Below are 22,961 nucleotides of genomic sequence, written 5' to 3'. Positions count from 1 at the left end.
TCCAATGGTGTTAAATCAATTTCTACAACCTTTTAACAAATAAGAAACTCATAATAATAAAATCTAATTACAACCTTTCTTTAAATTTAAATTCAATTCCAGTTTCTGTTGATTTCACAGTATAAACAAATTCAAATAACCTCGTCCTGATAAATATTGATAGTTGTTATTCTATATAATGGACGATGTTGTCCTTTGTGCTATCTTAGTATTGACGGATCAGCCAAAGTAGGCATTGTTCATATACAGCTAAGTTGTCCAGCTGATTATTCCCATAAATCTAAGAATTTACGGAATAAAGAGAAATCGCTTCGACTTTATATACAAGTTATTATCATGGATGTTACTGAATAGTGCGATCTGATATTTACACTAAAAAGGTTTATTAACTACTGTCTAAAACGTGAAATTTTTTTTTCTAACGGGAGTTCTCTACAGTTTGAAATCTTGATATACCAATGAAGTTCGAAGGACTAAGTACTTTTAGAACATCTTTTCCACCATTTCGAAAACAATTGCCGCTGGAACCTATAAACTCAGATTCATCAAAACTTAAGGAAAATGGTAGAACAATCTACAACAGTGTGCGAATGGTCCGGTTTCGAAGCGACGGAATGTTGTTCCCTAAACCAATAGTGTTTCATAATTTATCTTCTTTCTTACCGGACATAAGGCTAGAATATCATGAATCTGCAAATATATCTTTGTTTGAACAATATAGACAAAGTGGAATTGTAGCTCTGCTTATCAATGGTGAAATTGTTATTCGGAAACGTAGACATTGGAAAACAAAGCTTAAAGCGTCTAAATATTTCTATGACCCGATTAATAGGAAGATTTCAACTCCAGAATCTTTGATCGATGAAACGGAAACTGCTCCTAAAATTGTCATTCAGGTAGGCTGATAATTACCGATTTGATTGACTTTTCAAATTAGTCAAAGCAACCAATTGCAATATTTAACTGTCTGGACAGTAATAATAGAAAAAATCCACAAACTTTGTAGATATATTTATGTACGTATGAAATATAGCTAATTTAATGGAATTCTATGCGACTGTCATACAAGTGAGAGGTTGAGCTAGCTATAAAACTAGGTTTAATCCACCATTTTCTACATAAGGAAATGCCTGTACAAAGTCAGGAATATGACAGTTGTTTTCCATTCGTTAGATGTGTTTGAGCTTTTAATTTTTCCATTTTGTAAAGGACTTTCCGTTTTGAATTTTTCTTGGCGTTCGGTATTTTTGTTATTTTACTTTTTAATACAATATCTTGGTTGCAGCTGATTTTTTCCAACCACGTAAGAAGTGTTTAAATTTGAATTTTTAAAAGATGATTAAACATTTCAGAAACAAAATAAAAATATGTTGAATACTTCCACTTTTTTACGACAGAATCTGCGATTTTTACAAAATTTTACAGACATCATCATCATTTGGTTGTTCGTTATCGATTATCTGTGGCACAGATGAAGCGCGGATAAGTTCCATTTGGCGTTTTAGCTAAAGCCCCATCCTCCTTTTCTCTTTTATGATAGCCAGAGTCTTTTTTTATATAATCTAAGTAAAATGATTAGTTCAACAAGTGGAGAAAAAATTTTGATTACCCTTCAACAGCATCTGAGTTCATCCGATGTTTTTGTTTGGATTTGTGTTGACCAATGTTCAGTTTCATAGCTTTTTGTGGACTGTTATTTGTTTTGTCGTCTTTTTTCCATGTTGCTATCAGTCATTTGCGAAAGCCCTTATTGTAAATTTAAAAGTAATAGAGCTAATATCTGTTGAACTTGTTTGATGCTAGATATATTTTTAAAAAGCTTGGATTCGTCAGTCATATTGACATATTTCGTGTGTGTACATCGTTGTAACTTGGTGACGACATTGTGTTGTACTTCGCAACATGAATCCACATTGTATATCCTTAAAAAAAAGACTCAAAACTGTAACTTTACAAGTTTTTGGCTAACTCGCTTATTTATAAAAAAATGTGTAAGAACTTTCTTCACTAAAGCAAACATTTATTCTGAAGTAAATCTATCATTTTCTTTTGGTTCAATTTAAATCGTTTGATTATGAATGTCCTTTATGGCAGAAATTTGCAAAACACGTAAGACAGAATTGTATTCACCTGCAATGGAATGGCGCTTTCAACTTCCTGATTTCATTGATATACTATAGAAAATGGTAAAACATCTTTTAAGTATATTCTGTATGCACTATAGATTTTAGGTATTAAGAAATAACCATCTAATCCATTTTTTCATCCCGAACGTGTATATCTATATGATATTCTGTGATTTTTAAAAATTATGTTTTGATTGTCCATGTGTTAGTAGGGGATGTGCTCTCAGTCTTTCAATGTTTATTTGATTTTCCCCTTTAAATTTGTTTTGTAGACTTCTTCTGTCTCTACGGTTAGGATATTGAAAAAAAAATCTGAAGTTTAAAGAGATCTATTTAAACTAAACTTATCTTTATGTTTTTACTTAATTCAGCCTCTTGTCAGGTTCCGAAGGGCAGTAAAAAATGTACAGACTCTACTAAAAGCTACAGTAATAAACAATGGACAAAACTCTCGCAATGAAGGCAAACTATTTTCCTGGGCACAAGACTTCATGTCTACTCGTCGTGAGTTTGAGATGCATGGATTAAGTTTCGATCCAGCAGATTATAAAGCAAGACGAGAAGTAAGTAGTATTAGCCTTTAAATTCAAATCAAATATTCTGAACACCCGATACAGAAACTTTATTAGATCATATCAAATTATATTGACAAACACACAATTATTTATACTTATTATCAATTTCAAATAAATTTATGTTTCATATGCTTATTTTTATCTTTTATTTATAATTCTTTAAAGATACGAGTAATTTACTTACTGTCTTCATTGTTTCTAACGCTATGATGAATTCTATATTTTCGACAAAGCACTTATTTCATATAGATTTGGTTATGAAGGGAAAAGATACCAAAGGGGGCAATCAAAAACAGGAACTCGAGGAAAGACGGACGACCCCTGCCATATAAAACTCCAAATAAGTACTAAATAGTGAGAAATACAAACCCCAATAAAATCCAGGGATCTTTATTTTGGTCTTTTATTATGTGTACTTATTGAACTTAAACTGTCAAATCCTTTTGGGTTTGATTTGATTTGATTTGATTTTTGGTGTTTTAACGCCACTTTTAAGCACCGCTTTTGGGCTATTTCGTGGCGGCCAGTTTTTATTGGTGGAGGAAGCCGGAGTGCCCGGAGAAAACCACCGACCTTCGATAGGAAAACTGACAATCCTAGTCAATTAAGATTGGAGTCGAGTGCACCCGCACGAGCGGGGTTCGAACTCACAACCTCAGTGTTGACTGGCTAGTGATTACAGTAGTAACTACTTAGACCACTCGGCCACCGAGGCCCCGCTTTTGGGTTTGATGTCAAATTCATGTGAATGTTTATTAGACTTTATCTTATGTAAGACTTTTTTATAGTAAAATATATTCCAAGATCAGACGGCGTAGTTGAACGTGGTCTTTGGAAATAAGTAGTCCCTAACCAATGGCCATCTTAATTTGATTAGATTTTTAAATATGAAAAGGAAGTGAAACTTATGTTCTTTTGTTCGCGGTAGATTCATAATGCTTCAAAAGAGTATGCCCTCTTTTACAATGATAAAGTTAATATAATTCATATTTTATTGAGTTTTCTCAGTTCTTCCATTTAAATAAATTTACGTATTCAAAGTCCTTTAGCTTAATTAGAAAATAGGAACATATAAATACTGTATGTTTCACATTAGATAAATAAATGTCCGATTTTTAGTAAAAAAGCACAATTTTATGTAGGCATGTCTCAGCAATGAAGCAAAGACAGTGTTGTCAATGGACCCTGACGAAAGAACAGAGGATCAACTGAAAATAGCTCTTCTAGCGTTGAACCAGGCGGTAAATGCCTTCAGTGAATTTCCAATCACCATGCAAAGATCTTTGGTTCGTGTTGGTTGGTATGAACAGTAAGTCGTTTTCGTCTATTTTGTGATATTTGTGTTTTTAAATGGCTCGTTTTAATGTTTTCGTTACAAATAAAAGGACATGTAGGTTATAGTACTTGATTTTCATATGATGAAGACATAATCTTTCAATCAGTTTAATTGTGGTCTGGAGCTGGCATGTCAGTAACTGCTAGTAGTCCTTTGTTCATTTATGTATCATTGTCATTTTTCTTAGTTTCTTTTGTTACCTATTCTGACATCGGACTCGGACTTCTTTTAAACTGAGTTTTACTGCGCGTACTGCTATGTGTTTCTTTATTCTACATTGGCTAGAGGTATAGGGGGAGGGTTGAGATCTCACACAACATGTTTAACCCGCCGCATTTTTGCGCCTGTCCCAAGTCAGGAGCCTCTGGCCTTTGTTAGTCATGTATGTTTTGTTAATTTTAGTTCATTTATATGTTTTGGAGTTAAGTGTGACGTCCATTTTCACTGAACTAGTACACAATTTTATTTAGGGGCCAGCTGAGGACCACCTCCGGGTGCGAGATTTTCTCGCTGCGTTGAAGACCCATTGGTGGCCTTCGGCTGTTGTCTGCTCTTTGGTCGGGTTGTTGTCTCTTTGACATATTCCCCATTTCCATTCTCAATTTTATAGTACAACGCGACATCAATTCTTCAACAAAAAATATTCAAAATAACGTTTATATCAATTTTCACCAGATAAGTTTCATACAAAACTGAAAACTACAATAGTATTTATTGGCCACTGTTTCTTCCTAAGAATTTATCCACTGATATCAAAATGTTCATTTTTTTTAAATTTCAAACTTTAAATTGATATTTTTATTCTCCGAAATAGAATGGAATAAATTTAGGCAAAAGTCGTTTACCGATGTTGAAGAATAAAGCTAAACAATACTGAGGGAAAAGCATGAATTCCAAAAAGGAGATAGATCGGATACATCGACAGGTTAAGCCTTCTATTTATCATAATGAATCACTCGCCATGTGAATCCACACTGTTAAAATGTTATTTCTGTAATAAAACTGTTTACAGCTTTGAAGACAAGCGTGTGATTATTAGACAAGGACATATGGCAGACAACTTCTACTTAATCATCTCAGGAACAGGTAATTATTCAACCTAAGGTATTAAGTAGGCGAATACCAATGTACCTAAAACAGAGGCGGGATACACCAAAGGGAGAATAACACCAATAAAGCGAAAAGACCGACAACTTCATGGCAAAACACGATAACACAATCAACAGACTACAAAATACTATATGTAAACAACACAAACCCCATCAAAAACCGGGTGTCATCTCAGGTGCTCCGGAAGGGTATGCAGGTCATATTTTTTTGTGAGACACGATCTGTTTTATTATGTGATATGTTGACTTCTCGATGTTTGATTATTTATGTTTTATTGTCGTTGTTGCTGTTTTAATTTGTTCAAGTTTTTACCAAAAATGAAATATTTTATGCAAAAGACAATTATATGGCTACAGATTATGGACTTGGACTATATTTGAAACGTTTTAATGTACTCGCACCCTTCCATATAATACTGTAAATTAACTTATTTTCGCGACTTTCGCGAGTAAAAAAATAATGCAGATATAAATCGCCGTGAATATGTAAAACTTGGATCTTTCCTTATTTAACTAAATCAAGTGAATTTGAAAATCGCGAAATTAAATCGTAGCGGAATGGACTAGAAAGGTCTAAACGCGAAGTAAAGTATCCGCGAAAATAATTTGGTTTACAGTATGTATATGTTGTGTACAAGTTGTAATGTTGTACAAATTATAATTTGTACAGATTTTTTGTGCAAGTTATCAGTGTTTTAACTTTTACTTAACACAAATGGTTGATGCAAACACACAGTCTTTTATTTTGCATACTTCTGTCATATTTCCACAACTACATGATACAATCTAATACTGAGCATTGATACAAGCACATTATAAAAAAACAAAATACTTTTTATGGATATGATTTTGGTATAAGGAGAAAAATGAAAAATCGAATTTAAAACATTCAGGTGTGCTTATTTCCAGTTTGAGAACAAGGAGAATAGCACTAAATGTTAGGTTGAAGTATATAAATTTGAATTTAAGACATTAAACTGATTCATTTAAGAAGATAAACTGTTATTACCTAGTGCAAGAAGGTATGTGTAAAAAAACTTATAACTTGTACAAAAGCCCTGTATAAATTATAATTTGTACAAACTTACATCTTGTACACAAGTATTAACTTACATCTTGTACACAACATATATATATATTGTCTTTCGAATGTTTTACACTAATTTTCAATCCACCAAAAAATATTAAATACAAAAAAACAAAATTGAAAATATCTATGGGACAAAAAAAAAGGATAAGCCGAAAAAAGAAAACAAAATCAAAAAGACAACAAACTTTTAATGTCAATTAAATACTACATAGATAAACAAAGATTTATTAGCAAGAAAGTGAAGTCGGAGTATGTGAACATATATGTTTAAAATTATTGATATGAATCAAATGAATGCTTTTGATAACAAAAAACTTTGTCCGTATTTTCAGTATGATATCGTATAAAAAGATATTATTCCGTTTATTGAAATCCTTTTCTGTTTGATGAGTCGATCTCGACAGACGTCAACGAAATTTGATCAAAATAAAAATGTCTTTGTTACGGATATAAAGACATCTATATAGTGCATTTTGTTTTCTGTTTACACTAATCTCTGTATTTACTGTTCTCATTTTGTCTACACTTCGTGATGCGTCTTTTTTTTACTTTTGTGATCTATTTCGATGGGTAAACAGATTGTGCGTAAAAAAGATCAAATGGTTAAAACGATTGATGTTAATAAATAGAGAAGACCATTTCATCTTCAACATATATGATTATTATTCCTTAATAATAATACTTCATTTTGGTTGTTTCTTTTAAATGCCAATGGGTGTTGCAATATCAGAATTAAACATATTATGTGATTTATTAATACATTCCAAAAAAACTAAAACCTTGTAAAATTTTTGTAACGAGAAAATTATCAATGGTGTATCATTGTAATAGTATGTAAACAAAGAGGCGTATTATGCCGTCATTGAACAGGAATTGCATTCCCTTACATAGCGCATGCTCATTGTATTACTCATTGTATTAATGTTAAGTAGATATCCTCTCCACAAACATTTGAAAAGTCGATGTAGCTGTATTACATAAGGATGTAAAAATATCATTATACAGTTGAAAATTCCCAAAAGTAAAAATATTTAAAACGGTTTCACGGAAACCTCGTCACAATGTTTCAAGCGAGAGAAATTATTGCAAAGTACATATGAAAAATTTTTAAACAATATTTGTCTAAAAGTAAAAGCTTGAACTGTCAAAAATTACAAATTAACATTCCATATCAAACTATCTGCCATGAGCGCGATTTTCGTCATTGTAAAAGTAAATTTCATTTTTCTTTCTTTCCATTCAACACTGAGTGGTAATTGAATTTTCTTGCTCACATTGAAGTACATTTTTCTCAAAAAGTATGGTACAAAAATGGCAATGCACGGTGTTCAAAGTAAGGAAATGAACAATGTACATGTTTAACGTTGAGTAAATTAATAATTTCAGCTATTGTAACTATAATGGATACAGAACAAAGTGTGCGGACAGCAGCCGTTCTTACTAAAGGCAACAGTTTTGGGGTAATCAGATTATTTTAAGATTTTTAAATTTTAGAACCGTTAATTTGATTATTTTATAACTATAAATTTTACCTCTGAGTGTTCATTCGAATATTGACTGTACAAAAGAACTGGAAACTTGGATGACTGCACAATCATTCTGATGATAGAAGAATGATTGTTTATTTTCAAAATCTGACATGAAAAGGGGCTTGCGGACTGTAATTGTATGTTCTGGCCCTCAACAATGATGAGTTCCGTATACATGAGCAAAAATGCTGTTACATTTGTACGTCTAAGAAAGAATATAACAACAAAAACATAATACCCCAAAATACAGATGGATTGATAGATACTGCATATAGAAAATTATGGATATTTGTTTACCTTTTAACATTACAGGAGCTAGCTTTAATGCACGGATCAAAGCGAACAGCAACAGTCACCTGCAAAAACAGTGTAGAATTGTTAGCTGTTGGAAGAGATGATTTTATAGATATATTCATGCCAATAAACAAAGACCAAGAACCAGAACATATACGCTTCCTCAGATCCATTAACATACTGCATGGATGGCCAATAGAATGTCTTCCGCATCATGATCCAAAGATATGTTGCTTTACATTTTTCAGGTACTAAAATGTGATATTCTCCAGAACGTATTATACTGAGGTGAAACAAAATGAAAACAAAAACAGGTCTTTCCCTGCTATTTATATTATTCCACTTTTCGTTTTTTTTCTAGTATGATCGTTTTTGAAACAGCTACGGATGTTTTGCGATGTAAGGCTGTCTTCTCATACATATATATTGGTATATGTTTTTGTTGAAGACCGTAGGGTGACATATAGTTGCTTACATTCCAATCAGCTGGTTGATAATGGTCATTTTTGCAAACATACCACATCTCCTTATATTTATATTCAAATGCTAAAAGAGAGACCAAAGATACCAAAGGGACATAAGTCGAATTAACAATACATGAAAAAAATAACAGGAATTCAAAGACAAATATTAAATAGCACAACAGATCAAACAACTCCAACCGTCAACGCATGGCTCATCAGATTCTGTCGAAAAAATAGAAGTAATGATCAACCAGAAACAACATATTGCCTTAGTACATGCAAAAACATTCGGAAGCATGGTTGTAACATCCCATTACCCATTGTCTATCCTTAAAGATGATTTAGATATTCATTTGTTTTGATTTGTATTCTGTTAATTTCATACCGTTTTTAAATAACGTTTAAGCATTTAATATGCGGCAAATGAGAACAAGGTATTATATTTTTAAGAAAGTATCACCCGGAAATAACACAATAAATGAAATCAAGTTTTTGCTGCACACAGTCAGTCTCTTATTGATAAATATGATTTTGAAAGAAACATCGTTTTTTATACCAGGTACGTTTTTAGTTTGCGTTGTTGAGTTGCTTCTTATATACGATTTCTTCTTCTAATCTATTTTACCGGAAATTGTGTATTTTTAGAAATCGTAAATAACATTGAATTAGTTATTTCTATGTTAATTAAAACAAATTTGAAAACTATGTACTTTCAATGATATAATATAAAAGCTGATATTCACTTATGTGAGGAAATGAAAGGTTTATTACATGTAAAATAACAATCTAAAAGGTGTGATTCGAAAACACCCAGCAATGTTTAAAACGTGTGGAATTGTTGCCAATGAGAAAAATACCCACCTTTATAGTTAAAATTTTATACATTCATTTTCATGTGATATTGTTTTACCTCCTTGACTTGTTTACCTTTATTATTTTAGACGGGGTGTTTTGTTATGTAAAGACAGCAATAACAGTGAATGGGTGTACATAATCAAAACAGGCAACTGTAGAGTTTTAAAGAGTCTACAGCCAACCAGACCTACAATTCCTATATCCGAACATGATATAAAAAATTCCCATGATATTATAAGTAAGTTTTTAAAGTATAAACCTCATTTTGTACATTGAAGTGAATTGAACAACATGCTTTTTATATGAAAGACCTCTCCACACAACAAGGTACACTATATCACATTCAAACAAAACAACATACACACAAACATACTGACAACACATAATTAATATCAAAAAAGCTGAATTGAAAAACTGTTCAAATAATTAACTTCGAATAATGTTAATATGTTAGCATTCATAAAAATATAGCACATATTTAGTAAATGTATGAGCTTCAGTATAGGTACAAATTGATGAATATGTCTAATGAAAATTGAGTTACATAGATAATTTATATCATGAATGGATAGCAAGGCATGCCAGTTATAATTAAGTACCTCCAGTCAGCTTATAGTAATTAGTTTTTGACTATTTAGCGTGTCATTTATGTATTTATTCATTTAATTTGACCAATGGTATTTTTAAAGAAACTTACATCCAAACCACTCAGAACATGATGGCCGAGTAATCTTAGATTTTGTAAAATGCACTAGATAAGTACAGAATGACTGGCTACTTAATGGTGTGACGGGCATAAATTTTGTAACCATATGTTTTGAAGTAAGATGCTGACCATTATTTTGAAATTCGTTCGTCTCGTGAATTTGTTCATTTAACCTTATCTTGACTTGGAAGAACAAAATTACCGAACTTGAGGGTACCACTACTAATATGTTGTATATTGAATGATACTTGGTAAAATATTTTTAAAACCAAAAATACAATATTTTTCTTATTATCATCTGATATCAAAAATATAGAAATATCGTACTAAGTATTATATTTCAATATCTTCTTTGATACTTTTTTCAGAGTTACCCCCTTTGATATCTCCCCGGTCGACATCGTCCTGTAATACCTCTCTCTCAATACAAAGTTCGCCATCACACACGTCGGTGTCATCAGCGTCACGGAAAAAGAAACGACGACGATGTACTGTGGATAGTCTTATAAATATTCTACATAGTACCAGCGACAGTCGTAAGTATTTAGCTCTAGTAAATGAATTTTAGAATTAAATGCTAATTTGGTTTTAGCATCATCTGAAAAGTCTGAAACTAAAACCGTTTAGTCATTTTAAGAGTTAGAGGTAGATCGGGTGTCTTTTTTTTATCATCCCTTCTGGGTTTGTTCCAAAAAATATTTTACCAAGTATCATTAAATATACAGCAGAAATATCTAAAACTTGCAATTTAAGGATTAAACTATCAATAAATTAAGTGTCGTTAAGTGTATTTTAAATTTTCAGAAAACATCCGTTTAAAATCAAAGGCAGATTATTATTATAAATTTGATAGGATAGTTTTTTTGTTTTTAATTTTTCAAGAAAATAAGACCCATGACCCCCTATTTTTATTTGATATTTCGGAAGTATTTATGAAAAGCAAGTCTCATTTGAATTTTATCTAATTCTTCGTTTAATGACTCAATTAAACAAGGTCCGTGACGCTATTTTTTATATTGAAAAAGTACATTGACGAAGAAGTCTTTCAAAGAAGTTGAAGAAAATTCTATCGTCTAATATTTAGACAACCTAGCTACCTTAAGTTATTTATCAAACATTCTCTTATTGCAGAATCAATACTCTGCTAACGAATAGTTTGAACGTACTGAATTTACCGCAATGGATAAGTCTGAAAATTTACCGAAAGGCTGACCATGACTTAATAATTCATTGTTTAGTCTTTTGAGAACTATTCAGATCGGAATGGCTGTTTCATTTCATACTTGTTTGCTAGTATATAGTGGAACACTGTACCTCTGTTGCAGATGACGAACTATAAATATGTCATACAGAAATGGAAACTTATTTACGAAGATTTTTTTCACAGTAATATTATCAAGAGTGTATAAAGCTGAAAATTTTTAAAGCATCCATTCGAATTAAAACTATTAAAGAAGATTGTCAAATGATTAATCCTGCCAAATTCAGGCCGTTGTTTTTTCTAGTTTGAATTGTTTTATATTTTCTTTATTTCGTCAACGCTTACTATACCATATTTGTTAGGATCATGGATGAAACCCTTACGATTACCTTTTAATGGAAACATCCATGTCCTTTTGGTCTCTAGATAGTTGTTTCATGACAATCATACCCAACATCTCCTTATTTTTATATCTATTACATATAACGTAAATCCATTTGTTTATAAAAACAGAATTTTATAAATTTCATTCGTCCCAAGTGGTGCCATCTAGGGTTTCCTACATCAGTAACTCTCAAACCAAAACATTTGAAACCCAAAGATGTATCAATACATAGAAACGTGATGAACCCAAAACCTACCGTCAAATTCATCTGGGTTCAACTTAGTTTGCATGAGGGAGTTGGAATCTTAGTTTGTAATAATTTCTTAATTTATCATCTGAGAATTTAAGAGAATACAAAAAAAAATGTTTAAAAAGTCCGAAAAAACTGTAACAGTTTTCAGTAATTTAAAGATGTTCAACCACCATGTGTTTGCATAATTGTTCAAAAAAAAATCAACATTTTTTTCTCTTTTAATTAGCATAAATTATGCATCGTTTGTCTCTCTTTTTCAGCACATCTCAATCTTGAAGATCACAAAAAGGAAGTAGAGGTGTTATATGATAAACTGCATAACAATTTTGATAGACGTGGAAAGGTGAGATTTTCAGTTAATTTTTACAATTTAGCCAAAAAAAGTATCGTCAAAGTCATGCATCGTATTATCATTCAAATGTGCTAGTTTATGAACTTTGCCTCCACGTTTTATATGTAATATACTGTTGTTAAACTAAAAACATCCATTCGGGTTTAAACGTCCTACAAACTTATTGCTTTTTAGAAACATTAGAAATGTATACCTTCTGTTTTCAATCACTTTGCAAGGTTTGCATCAAACGAAGGCAAAATGCGCATGTTCTTTTACTGTTACACAACTGTCCCTGGTTAATTGAAGGATTAAGCGTTCACATTTATATTAACCCTTTCACATTTTATGTGTTCATAGCCAGGGAACTGCTTTTCGTTGGTTGCTTGTTTTGTTTAATATTATTAGGCTAAATAAAAAGATGGTGCTGAACTCTCTTTTTATTGTTTTGAATTCCCATTTCATCTAGGGACGCTGAATAGCGTACTACACAGCGGGGATTCTGATTATAGCTAAAGATCGTACTTGCGCAAGTGGTTGCTTCCATCCTTATTCATGAGTCGTTTTGTCTTTGTTTTCCCTTTTGACTATAGATGTCTCATTCGCAATCAAACTTATCTGTTTATTTTTCTATATCAGGAAAAGGAAGGAAGATACAAAAGAGAAAAAAAACATAAATATTTTTACATTTTTCTTTTTACAATTTCAGAGATATTCAAAAGTTTTTGAAAAATTAGAGAAAAAAATTGACAAAGAGAACATAACTGCAGAAAAACTGTTTGTTCAAATACAGAACCTTGGACCCAGAGACGTTTTTGTAAGTTGTACATGCAAATTTAAAATAAACAAGGGAATCAAGCGCACGTTAAATAAAAACTATTGAAATCTGTGAATCGCATCTTGCGATATTCCCTGACAATTACATGTTTAGGCAGTTAGGAATAAATACTCTTTAAGCTATTCATTTTGAATATGTTGAAGGCGTGTAAGAGTATTTTAAAGTGCCATAATTTCATTCCGTTTGATAGAAATTCACAGGAGAGAAAATGGGATTTGCCAAACAAATTTATCAAATTCGACCACATTTCAGTGGCGGATCCAGAGGGGGGCGTAGAGGGCGTACGCCCCCCCCCCCCTTTGCTTGCACTTTTTTTTTTTTTTTTTTTTGTAAAATGATTAATCAGACTAGACTTCGTGAACTTTGCCATTTCCCGTGTATTTAATTTTTATGCGACAATTCTTTACTTATAAAGATATTTTTCGCTCGTATTTAGTGTAATATATTATTGATTATGTCAAAGTCATGTGATTCTCTACGGTGGAGCTGACCAGTTCGTCGAAAAAAACGTCACTCAGTCATTTTGAAATTCAAATCACAGTAACACATTACTTAGGCTGAGGATGACAAGCACGTCGCCTTCAAAGCGACAAAGTATTGAGCAAAAACGTATTGAATTCTATTTCACAATTCCACCCAACAGAAAGTAATTATTTATACTCTATTACACTCTCATGAAAAAAAAAGTTCCACAGCAATATTATTTACCTACGAAAACATGTTTAACCCCACACGCCCCAGCCCATTAATAACATTGCTAAATAGTGATCCCCAGTCAGTAAGCTATAGATATAGATTTAAAGTCTAAGGAACGGACCATTTGATCTGAGGGGGCAGTCTTAGATTTTTAAGAGAAAAAATTCTGACCCTGATTTTTGCCTTAAACAAAAATTCTGGCCGTATCTGGATTGAAAACAATAATCTTGTCCACTTTTTTGCTATTAGAAAAAAATATTTTCAACAGAATTATTTAGCATTAAATGAACATGATGAATAAAAAACGGGCGTAATTTTTTTTTTGGGGGGTTGCATGTGAATCCCATATCTGACCGGAATGTCTGTTTCGCCGAACTGATATACTGAATACTTTTTCAAGGCCCGACTGCAACCTGCCTGCTGGGTGTGGCCTATATGTCTCCATGTGTCGACCGTCATTCACAACTTCATTGTCATTTTCGACTAATTCGTAGCCTTTGGTTGATTTGGAACCCCTCACTTCCCTTGTTGGGTAAAACATTTCAACCAAACATTTGGATGAAAATTGCTTGTTTGTCTTTCTTCGTGTCGGTCGTATTGTAAATTTCATTGAATAGCCGTATATCTTGTTTACAACAAGAAATCTGTGAGGTTATGCTAACTAACCATACAACAAACGATAATTTTCCATGTCCATTTTTTACTGGCAAATCCCACATCAAATATATTAATTAGTACATAGCTTTGGATCCATCCAATCATTTCATAATAGACAATTGGTGGAGAGAATACGGCACCAAAAATGTCCAACCCCTACACTTTAACTATAAAATGCATTTTACACTTATTTTATGTTTTTTAGCCAAAAAAAGGTCCAAAAAATTTTTTCGCCTCGCTACGCTCGGCGAACTTTATTACTACGCCCCCCTTTTCAAAATCCTGGATCCGCCTCTGCATTTCATGATCGTATGTATCCTATTCGAATGAAACTAAGTATCTCATAGAATTCCCTTACATAGCAAGCATTATGTTTGTTCATATTGTACTCGCAAACGCTTGTTGGTGTATACATATTGATATAGATTATGGTAATCCATGTTGAAGGAACATCGAGCATGGCATGATATGTAGAAAATATCATATGGCTTTTTATATATCACATCCGTAATAATTATTCCATATCAACCCGAGACACCAATATTATCCGGATTAAATTGGTTGAGGGGTGAGTGATATTGAAATAGCCATATCATATATACACTTTATTATGTACCTCAAGTAGATGTTTTCGTACAGTTTATGGTGGTGATAAAGCCTTTTTAAATCCGACTGCTATCGATGACATGACGTCATACAGTTTATGGTGGTGATAAAGCCTTTTGTTTTAGTTAAGCGAAATAAAATTTACGGTTCCGATTTTACTGCGACAGATTCCCTTTTCCAACATATCTCTTCAGTGATGCTTGATGCCAACATATAAATCAAAACTCCTTAACCTCAAGGGGCTGATCAAACCAAAAAGAATCAAAGTATAGCCAAATCGAGACAAGGAATAAAAGACAAAGTTCACTTTGGGCCAAATATGGCCTTGCATTTCAACTTTATCATAAAATATCAAAATGACAATAATTTTGTTCTTAAATAGTTTTACTTCAAAAGCCTTGCTACTAAGTTAATCAAATCTCTCCATAAGAGTACATTCTAGTCTTCAAAGTCGACATATTTTTTATATATTTTCAAAATATGATGATTTTGTACATTTTTCAAACTTAAAGGCTTGAGGAAACCCTTGGCCGCAACCTACGATCCAAAATATTTTGTAACCAAAAGATGTTAATAATTATATTGAATTCCTAGACACAAAAATTTTCTGGATCAGGAGTGGCGGCCAAAGTTAATTATGTTAAAAACTGTTAAGAATTATTGAAAATTTGACCACAACTAACGTTTCAATACAAATAATGAATAATAATGGGGTTATTACTTCACAATTTATAATATGATGTGCCAAAATGAACTTATTTTGTATTAATAGTAATATCACAACTACTTCCATGTGAAATATGTACTATTTTGGCACGATTAAAAAAACATCAAAATATCAATGCAATCCTTATTTTTAATTGTAAACTATAGATATGGTATTGTATTGCGTAATCGAGAGATCAATAAGTCGTAAATGGGGAAAAGGAAGACCGCATTGCGGATTCAGGTGATGGACAACGTATTGTATTGTAGTACTGTGTAGTATTGACACATATATCCTGTAACAGTCAACTAGATCGTGAATGTGAAACACTTCACGGTGTTACAAATATCATTGAAAACTGTGACAAGTTGACATGTTAATCATAAATCGGAAAAAGGACAGAGAACACAGAGTAAACATGATGTGAAATATTATATATGTTTTCCATTTTATTAGGTCATCAAAAATACATACAAAGGTACTAGCCCACATCTTGAAATGCCACAAATATCTATTAGCAAAACAGGAGTCACAAAATTACTATCAAATCTTAACCCCCACAAAGCATGTGGACCTGACAATATAAACGGTAGAGTATTAAAAGAATTAAAAGAGCAAGTGTCACCAATACTTACATTAATATTCAGTAAGTCATTAGAGTCGGGGGAAACACCTAAAGAATGGAAGCATGCCAACGTTGCTCCAGCATTTAAAAAAGGGGAAAATATAAGCCTGTAAATTACAGACCCATATCATTAACATGTATATGCTGTTAGATCATGGAACATATCATCACAAGTAACATAATGTCACATTTAGAACAAAACAACATTTTATATAATCTACAACATGGCTTCAGAAAAAAACGATCTTGTGAATCACAATTAATTGACTTCATTCAAGAACTAACATCTAGTAATAATAGTAACATTCAAATTGACCTTATCATTATGGACTTTGCTAAAGCGTTTGATAAAGTTCCTCACCAACGATTACTTTACAAACTTCAATACTATGGTATAAGGAAAAATACACTTAAATGGATCCAAGCTTTTTTATCCGATAGAACACAAACAGTTGTAATAAATGGTATTTCTTCATCATCAGTGCCAGTTACATCTGGAGTCCCACAGGGTACTGTACTGGGCCCCATATTATTTCTCATTTACATTAATGACTTCTCTGAATATTTAACACATAGCAAATTAAGACTCTTTGCTGATGACAGCATTATATATAGAGAAATCAAATCTCAATCAGACTGTGATAAATTACAAGAAGATCTAAACGCTGCAGCAAAGTGGGAAGCAGATTGGCTTATGGCTTTCCACCCTGATTATTGTACTAAACTTTCAATTTCACATAAAAAGAAACCATATTTACATGATTACATCCTTCATAGTCACATTCTTGAATCTGTTACATCTGCTAAATATCTGGGCGTTACTCTACAATCAAATCTTAAATGGAACCTACATTATGACAACATTATCTCAAACGGCAATAAATCTTTAGGATTCCTTAAAAGAAATTTAAAAATATCAAACACAGACATTAAATCAAGAGCATATCAAGCGATAGTCAGACCTAAATTAGAATACAGCTGCAGTTTATGGGACCCTCACACAAAAGATGCTACCCAAAAAATAGAAATGGTTCAAAGAAGAGCAACTAGGTACATTTGTAACAACTACCACAACACCAGTAGCGTTACAAATATGATGAATAATTTAAAACTACCGACATTAGCTGAACGCCGCCTTAAAACACGTCTTATTATATTTTACAAAGTAATTCACGGCCTCATTGCCATACCATCTGAAATTTTAATACCAACAGACAGTAGAACAAGACAAAACCATCCAAATACTTATAGACATATACGAACCACAAAGGAAACATATAAGTGGTCATTTTTCCCACACACCATCATACAATGGAACATGCTACCTATAGCCACAGTACAGTCAACCACAGTTGACAGTTTCAGAGCACACCTTACACAAGGTGTTCTCTGCCAACTGATTTAAATTTTTGTATATAATTTTTTATTTTAATCACTAGTTTTTGTAATATACATGCACAAATTGTCAAATTTATATATATTTTTTTTGTTCTTTGGCATCTACAAGAAAATTAAATTTTAACATGCATGCGCAACAACAAGTAATCTTCAGTATCCTGAAGTTTTGTTGTATAACTGAAGAAGAAGAAGAATTCCGAACAAGTTAAGGGTTCTAATAAATATTGATGAAAAATAAACGTCATGTATTTTTATAGGGGTTGGAGCAAGTAGCGTTTGGAATGATAGGCAATACAACAAGTACGATATTAGTATCTGATGGTGCTGAATGTATACTGATTAACAAGAAATATTTCCAACAGCATCTTAATGACGAAGGAGCCAAACGATTAAGACGAACTGTATGTATATATAATAGTGTGATTAAAATTATACTTTTGTAACTTTTGTGTAATTGTAGTTGATAATGTTGTTTTGAGTAGGAAAAATGTCCTTTTTGCAATTTATAGTATATACATGTATGACCAACAAACTATATTTCAATTATTTTCTACGTGGTAAACCTATACCTACGAAATCAACGATAACTGATATTCCACGAATAATACTGAATTGACAGTATTAAAAATGCCCGGAATGACTATTGTTATAAATTTAACAATTCAACTGTCCAGAGGTGAAAAATCACATCATTTTGATCCAGTTGTTGAATTTATAGTTGTTTTCTAGGATCGTAAGCATATTTTTAGCTCACCTGGCCCGAAGGGCCAAGTGAGCTTTTCTCATCACTTGGCGTCCGTCGTCCGTCGTCCGGCGTCGTCCGTCGTCGTCCGGCGTCGTCCGTCGTCGTCCGGCGTCGTCCGTCGTCGTCCGTCGTCGGCGTTAACTTTTTACATTTTGAACTTCTTCTAGAGAACCACTGAATGGAATGAAACCAAACATGGCATGAATGTTCCTTATGAGGTGCTGACCAAGTGTTGTTACTTTGTAGCCGATCCATCATCCAAGATGGCCGCCAGTGGGGGACTTAGTTTAACATAGGACCCTATGGGAAATGCATACAAATGACTTCTTTTAGAGAACCACTGAATGGAATGAAACCAAACATGGCATGAATGTTCCTTATGAGGTGCTCACCAAGTGTTGTTACTTTGTAGCCGATCCATCATCCAAGATGGCTGCCAGCGGGGGACTTAGTTTAACATAGGACCCTATGGGAAATGCATACAACTGACTTCTTTTAGAGAACCACTGAATGGAATAAAACCAAACATGGCATGAATGTTCCTTATGAGGTGCTGACCATGTGTTGTTACTTTGTAGCCGATCCATCATCCAAGATGGCCGCCATCGGGGAACTTAGTTTAACATAGGACCCTATGGGAAATACATACAAATGTCTTCTTTTAGAGAACCACTGAATGGAATGAAACCAAACATGGCATGAATGTTCCTTATGAGGTGCTGACCAAGTGTTGTTACTTTGTAGCCGATCCATCATCCAAGATGGCCGCCAGCGGGGGACTTAGTTTAACATAGGACCCTATGGGAAATACATAAAAATGTCTTCTTTTAGAGAACCACTGAATGGAATGGAACCAAACATAGCATGAATGTTCCTTATGAGATGCTGACCAAGTGTTGTTACTTTGCAGTCGGCCCAACATCCAAGATGGCCGCCAGCAGGGGACTCAGTTTAACATAGGACCCTATGGGAAATACATACAAATGTCTTCTTTTAGAGAACCACTGAATGGAATGAAACCAAACATGGCATGAATGTCCCTTATGAGGTTCTGACCAAGTGTTGTTACTTTGTAGCCGATCCATCATCCAAGATGGCCGCCAGCGGGGGACTTAGTTTAACATAGGACCCTATGGGAAATACATACAAATGTCTTCTTTTAGAGAACCACTGAATGGAAAGAAACCAAACATGGCATGAATGTTCCTTATGAGGTGCTGACCAAGTGTTGTTACTTTGCAGTCGGTCCATCATCAAAGATGGCCGACAGCAGGGGACTTAGTTTAACAAAGGACCTATGGGAAATACATACAAATGTCTTCTTTTAGCGAACCACTGAATGGAATGAAACCAAACATGGCATGAATGCTCCTTATGAGGTACTGACCAAGTGTTGTTACTTTGCAGTCGGTCCATCATCCAATATGGCCGACAGCAGGGGACTTAGTTTAACAAAGGACCTATGGGAAATACATACAAATGTCATCTTTTAGAGAACCATTGAATGGAATGAAACCAAACATGGCATGAATCTTCCTTATGAGATGCTGACCAAGTGTTGTTACTTTGTAGCCGATCCATCATCCAAGATGGCCGACAGCGGGGGACTTAGTTTAACATAGGACCCTATGGGAAATACATACAATTGTCTTCTTTTAGAGAACCACTGAATGGAATTGAACCAAACATTGCATGAATGTTCCTTATGAGTTGCTGACCAAGTGTTGTTACTTTGCAGTCGATCCATCATCCAAGATGGCCGCTAGGGGGGGGGCTTAGTTTAACATAGGACCCTATGGGAAATACATACAAATGTCTTCTTTTAGAGTACCACTGAATGGAATGAAACCAAACATGGCATGAATGTTCCTTATGAAGTGCTGACCAAGTGTTGTTACTTTGTTGTCGATTTACTGTTCAAGATGGCCACCAGGATATTTTATTAAATAACGGGACCAATATTAATCAAAATTTGGCCTCAATCATTATTTGGGTATCTGTTATGATTTTTATCTATCTTTACATGATTTCTAAAACCAAAGTAGAGTCAGGTGAGCGACACAGGCTCTTGAGAGCCTCTAGTTCTAGTTTCCAGACAATAACTTGTGTTCAAGCGTATGGATCTCTCTGAAATTGTACTGCAAGGTACCATACCTCAAAGGGAAGGCTGGGATTGAGTATGGGGGTGATGAATCATAAGGGGGTTCAAAAAATTGGGGGGGGGGGGGGGGGTTTCCTTTTTAGCTCACCTGGCCCGAAGGGCCAAGTGAGCTTTTCTCATCACTTGGCGTCCGTCGTCCGTCGTCCGGCGTCGTCCAGCGTCGTCCGGCGTCGTCCGGCGTCGGCGTAAACTTTTTACATTTTGAACTTCTTCTAGAGAACCACTGAATGGAATGAAACCAAACATGGCATGAATGTTCCTTATGAGGTGCTGACCAAGTGTTGTTACTTTGTAGCCGATCCATCATCCAAGATGGCCGCCAGCGGGGGACTTAGTTTAACATAGGACCCTATGGGAAATGCATACAAATGACTTCTTTTAGAGAACCACTGAATGGAATGAAACCAAACATGGCATGAATGTTCCTTATGAGGTGCTGACCAAGTGTTGTTACTTTGTAGCCAATCCATCATCCAAGATGGCCGCCAGCGGGGGACTTAGTTTAACATAGGACCCTATGGGAAATGCATACAAATGACTTCTTTTAGAGAACCACTGAATGGAATAAAACCAAACATGGCATGAATGTTCCTTATGAGGTGCTGACCAAGTGTTGTTACTTTGTAGCCGATCCATCATCCAAGATGGCCGCCAGCGGGGGACTTAGTTTAACATAGGACCCTATGGGAAATGCATACAAATGTCTTCTTTTAGAGAACCACTGAATGGAATGAAACCAAACATGGCATGAATGTTCCTTATGATGTGCTCACCAAGTGTTGTTACTTTGCAGTCGATCCATCATCCAAGATGGCCGCCAGCGGGGGACTTAGTTTAACATAGGACCCTATGGGAAATACATACAAATGTCTTCTTTTAGAGAACCACTGAATGGAATGAAACCAAACATGGCATGAATGTTCCTTATGAGGTGCTGACCAAGTGTTGTTACTTTGCAGTCGGTCCATCATCCAAGATGGCCGACAGCAGGGGATTTAGTTTAACAAAGGACCTATGGGAAATACATACAAATGTCTTCTTTTAGAGAACCACTGAATGGAATGAAACCAAACATGGCATGAATGTTCCTTATGAGATGCTGACCAAGTGTTGTTACTTTGTAGCCGATCCATCATCCAAGATGGCCGCCAGCGGGGGGACTTAGTTTTACATAGGACCCTTTGGGAAATACATAAAAATGTCCTCTTTTAGCGAACCAATAAATGGAATGGAACCAAACATGGCATGAATGTTCCTTATGAGATGTTGACCAAGTGTTGTTACTTTGCAGCCGATCCATCATCCAAGATGGCCGACAGCGGGGGACTTAGTTTAACATAGGACCCTATGGGAAATACATACAATTGTCTTCTTTTAGAGAACCACTGAATGGAATTGAACCAAACATGGCATGAATGTTCCTTATGAGTTGCTGACCAAGTGTTGTTACTTTGCAGTCGATCCATCATCCAAGATGGCCGCTAGGGGGGGGGGGGGGGGGGGCTTAGTTTAACATAGGACCCTATGGGAAATACATACAAATGTCTTCTTTTAGAGTACCACTGAATGGAATGAAGCCAAACATGGCATGAATGTTCCTTATGAAGTGCTGACCAAGTGTTGCTACTTTGTTGCCGATTTACTGTTCAAGATGGCCACCATGATATTTTATTAAATAACGGGACCAATATTAATCAAAATTTGGCCTAAATCATTATTTGGGTATCTGTTATGATTTTTATCTATCTTTACATGATTTCTAAAACCAAAGTAGAGTCAGGTGAGCGACACAGGCTCTTGAGAGCCTCTAGTTTGATATTCTTTTAATGTTCTCTTTGGTCATACACCCTCTAATGTTTCTAAATATTCAAACATCCCTGGATTTCGTTGGTGGGTTTGAGCTTTCTTGATGAAGATAAATCCAGAAAAACGCTTTCTGTGCACGAATTTATAAAGTATTTTTTCATTTGTATATACTAGTAATAGGTCAAATTATAACTCATTGATTCAAAATTACTTTTCTTTAAATGTAAATTCTTTTGCAGCTTCAACCTTTACCATCAGAAGAAAGCCTACAACAGAAACTGCAGGATAAAACAAACTGGGAAGCTTACAAAGCATTGACAGTAATAGATCAAATATTGTACAAAAGACAGATTCAAAATACAGATTCTTTGTTCTACTGAATACTCAGAATAAAACATGTTTTACTTTTAAGTGAATTTGATTGTAGCAGCTTACCTTCAAGTGATAAGGATTAGGAAAAATAATCCAT

The 22,961-nt window shown here is 34.1% G+C and overlaps 1 protein-coding gene across 4 annotated transcripts in view; it reads left to right on the top strand.

Annotated features, from left to right (window-relative positions):
* The window catches only part of LOC127715476 (cyclic nucleotide-binding domain-containing protein 2-like), a 53,909-nt gene extending 31,006 nt beyond the window's left edge, over nucleotides 1-22,903 (top strand). For 3 of the 4 annotated variants that reach the window (XM_052221536.1, XM_052221537.1, XM_052221535.1), the window contains 11 exons: nucleotides 2,498-2,689; nucleotides 3,844-4,010; nucleotides 5,050-5,123; nucleotides 7,623-7,696; nucleotides 8,078-8,307; nucleotides 9,465-9,616; nucleotides 10,453-10,620; nucleotides 12,184-12,266; nucleotides 12,964-13,071; nucleotides 18,038-18,181; nucleotides 22,732-22,903. In XM_052221536.1, the coding sequence (XP_052077496.1) occupies nucleotides 2,498-2,689; nucleotides 3,844-4,010; nucleotides 5,050-5,123; nucleotides 7,623-7,696; nucleotides 8,078-8,307; nucleotides 9,465-9,616; nucleotides 10,453-10,620; nucleotides 12,184-12,266; nucleotides 12,964-13,071; nucleotides 18,038-18,181; nucleotides 22,732-22,872 (1,533 nt within the window). In that variant the 3' untranslated portion in view covers nucleotides 22,873-22,903. Of the gene's footprint in view, nucleotides 1-340; nucleotides 897-2,497; nucleotides 2,690-3,843; nucleotides 4,011-5,049; nucleotides 5,124-7,622; nucleotides 7,697-8,077; nucleotides 8,308-9,464; nucleotides 9,617-10,452; nucleotides 10,621-12,183; nucleotides 12,267-12,963; nucleotides 13,072-18,037; nucleotides 18,182-22,731 lie in introns of those variants that run through there. The other variant, XM_052221534.1, reaches the window with a different exon arrangement.
* The last annotated feature ends 58 nt before the right edge of the window (nucleotides 22,904-22,961 follow it).

Source organism: Mytilus californianus, unplaced genomic scaffold (assembly GCF_021869535.1).
Source record: "Mytilus californianus isolate M0D057914Y unplaced genomic scaffold, xbMytCali1.0.p SCAF_9, whole genome shotgun sequence".
NCBI lineage: Eukaryota > Metazoa > Mollusca > Bivalvia > Mytilida > Mytilidae > Mytilus > Mytilus californianus.
The sequence above is the reverse complement of the archived record's forward strand: the minus strand, read 5'-3'. Positions and strand labels throughout refer to the sequence as shown.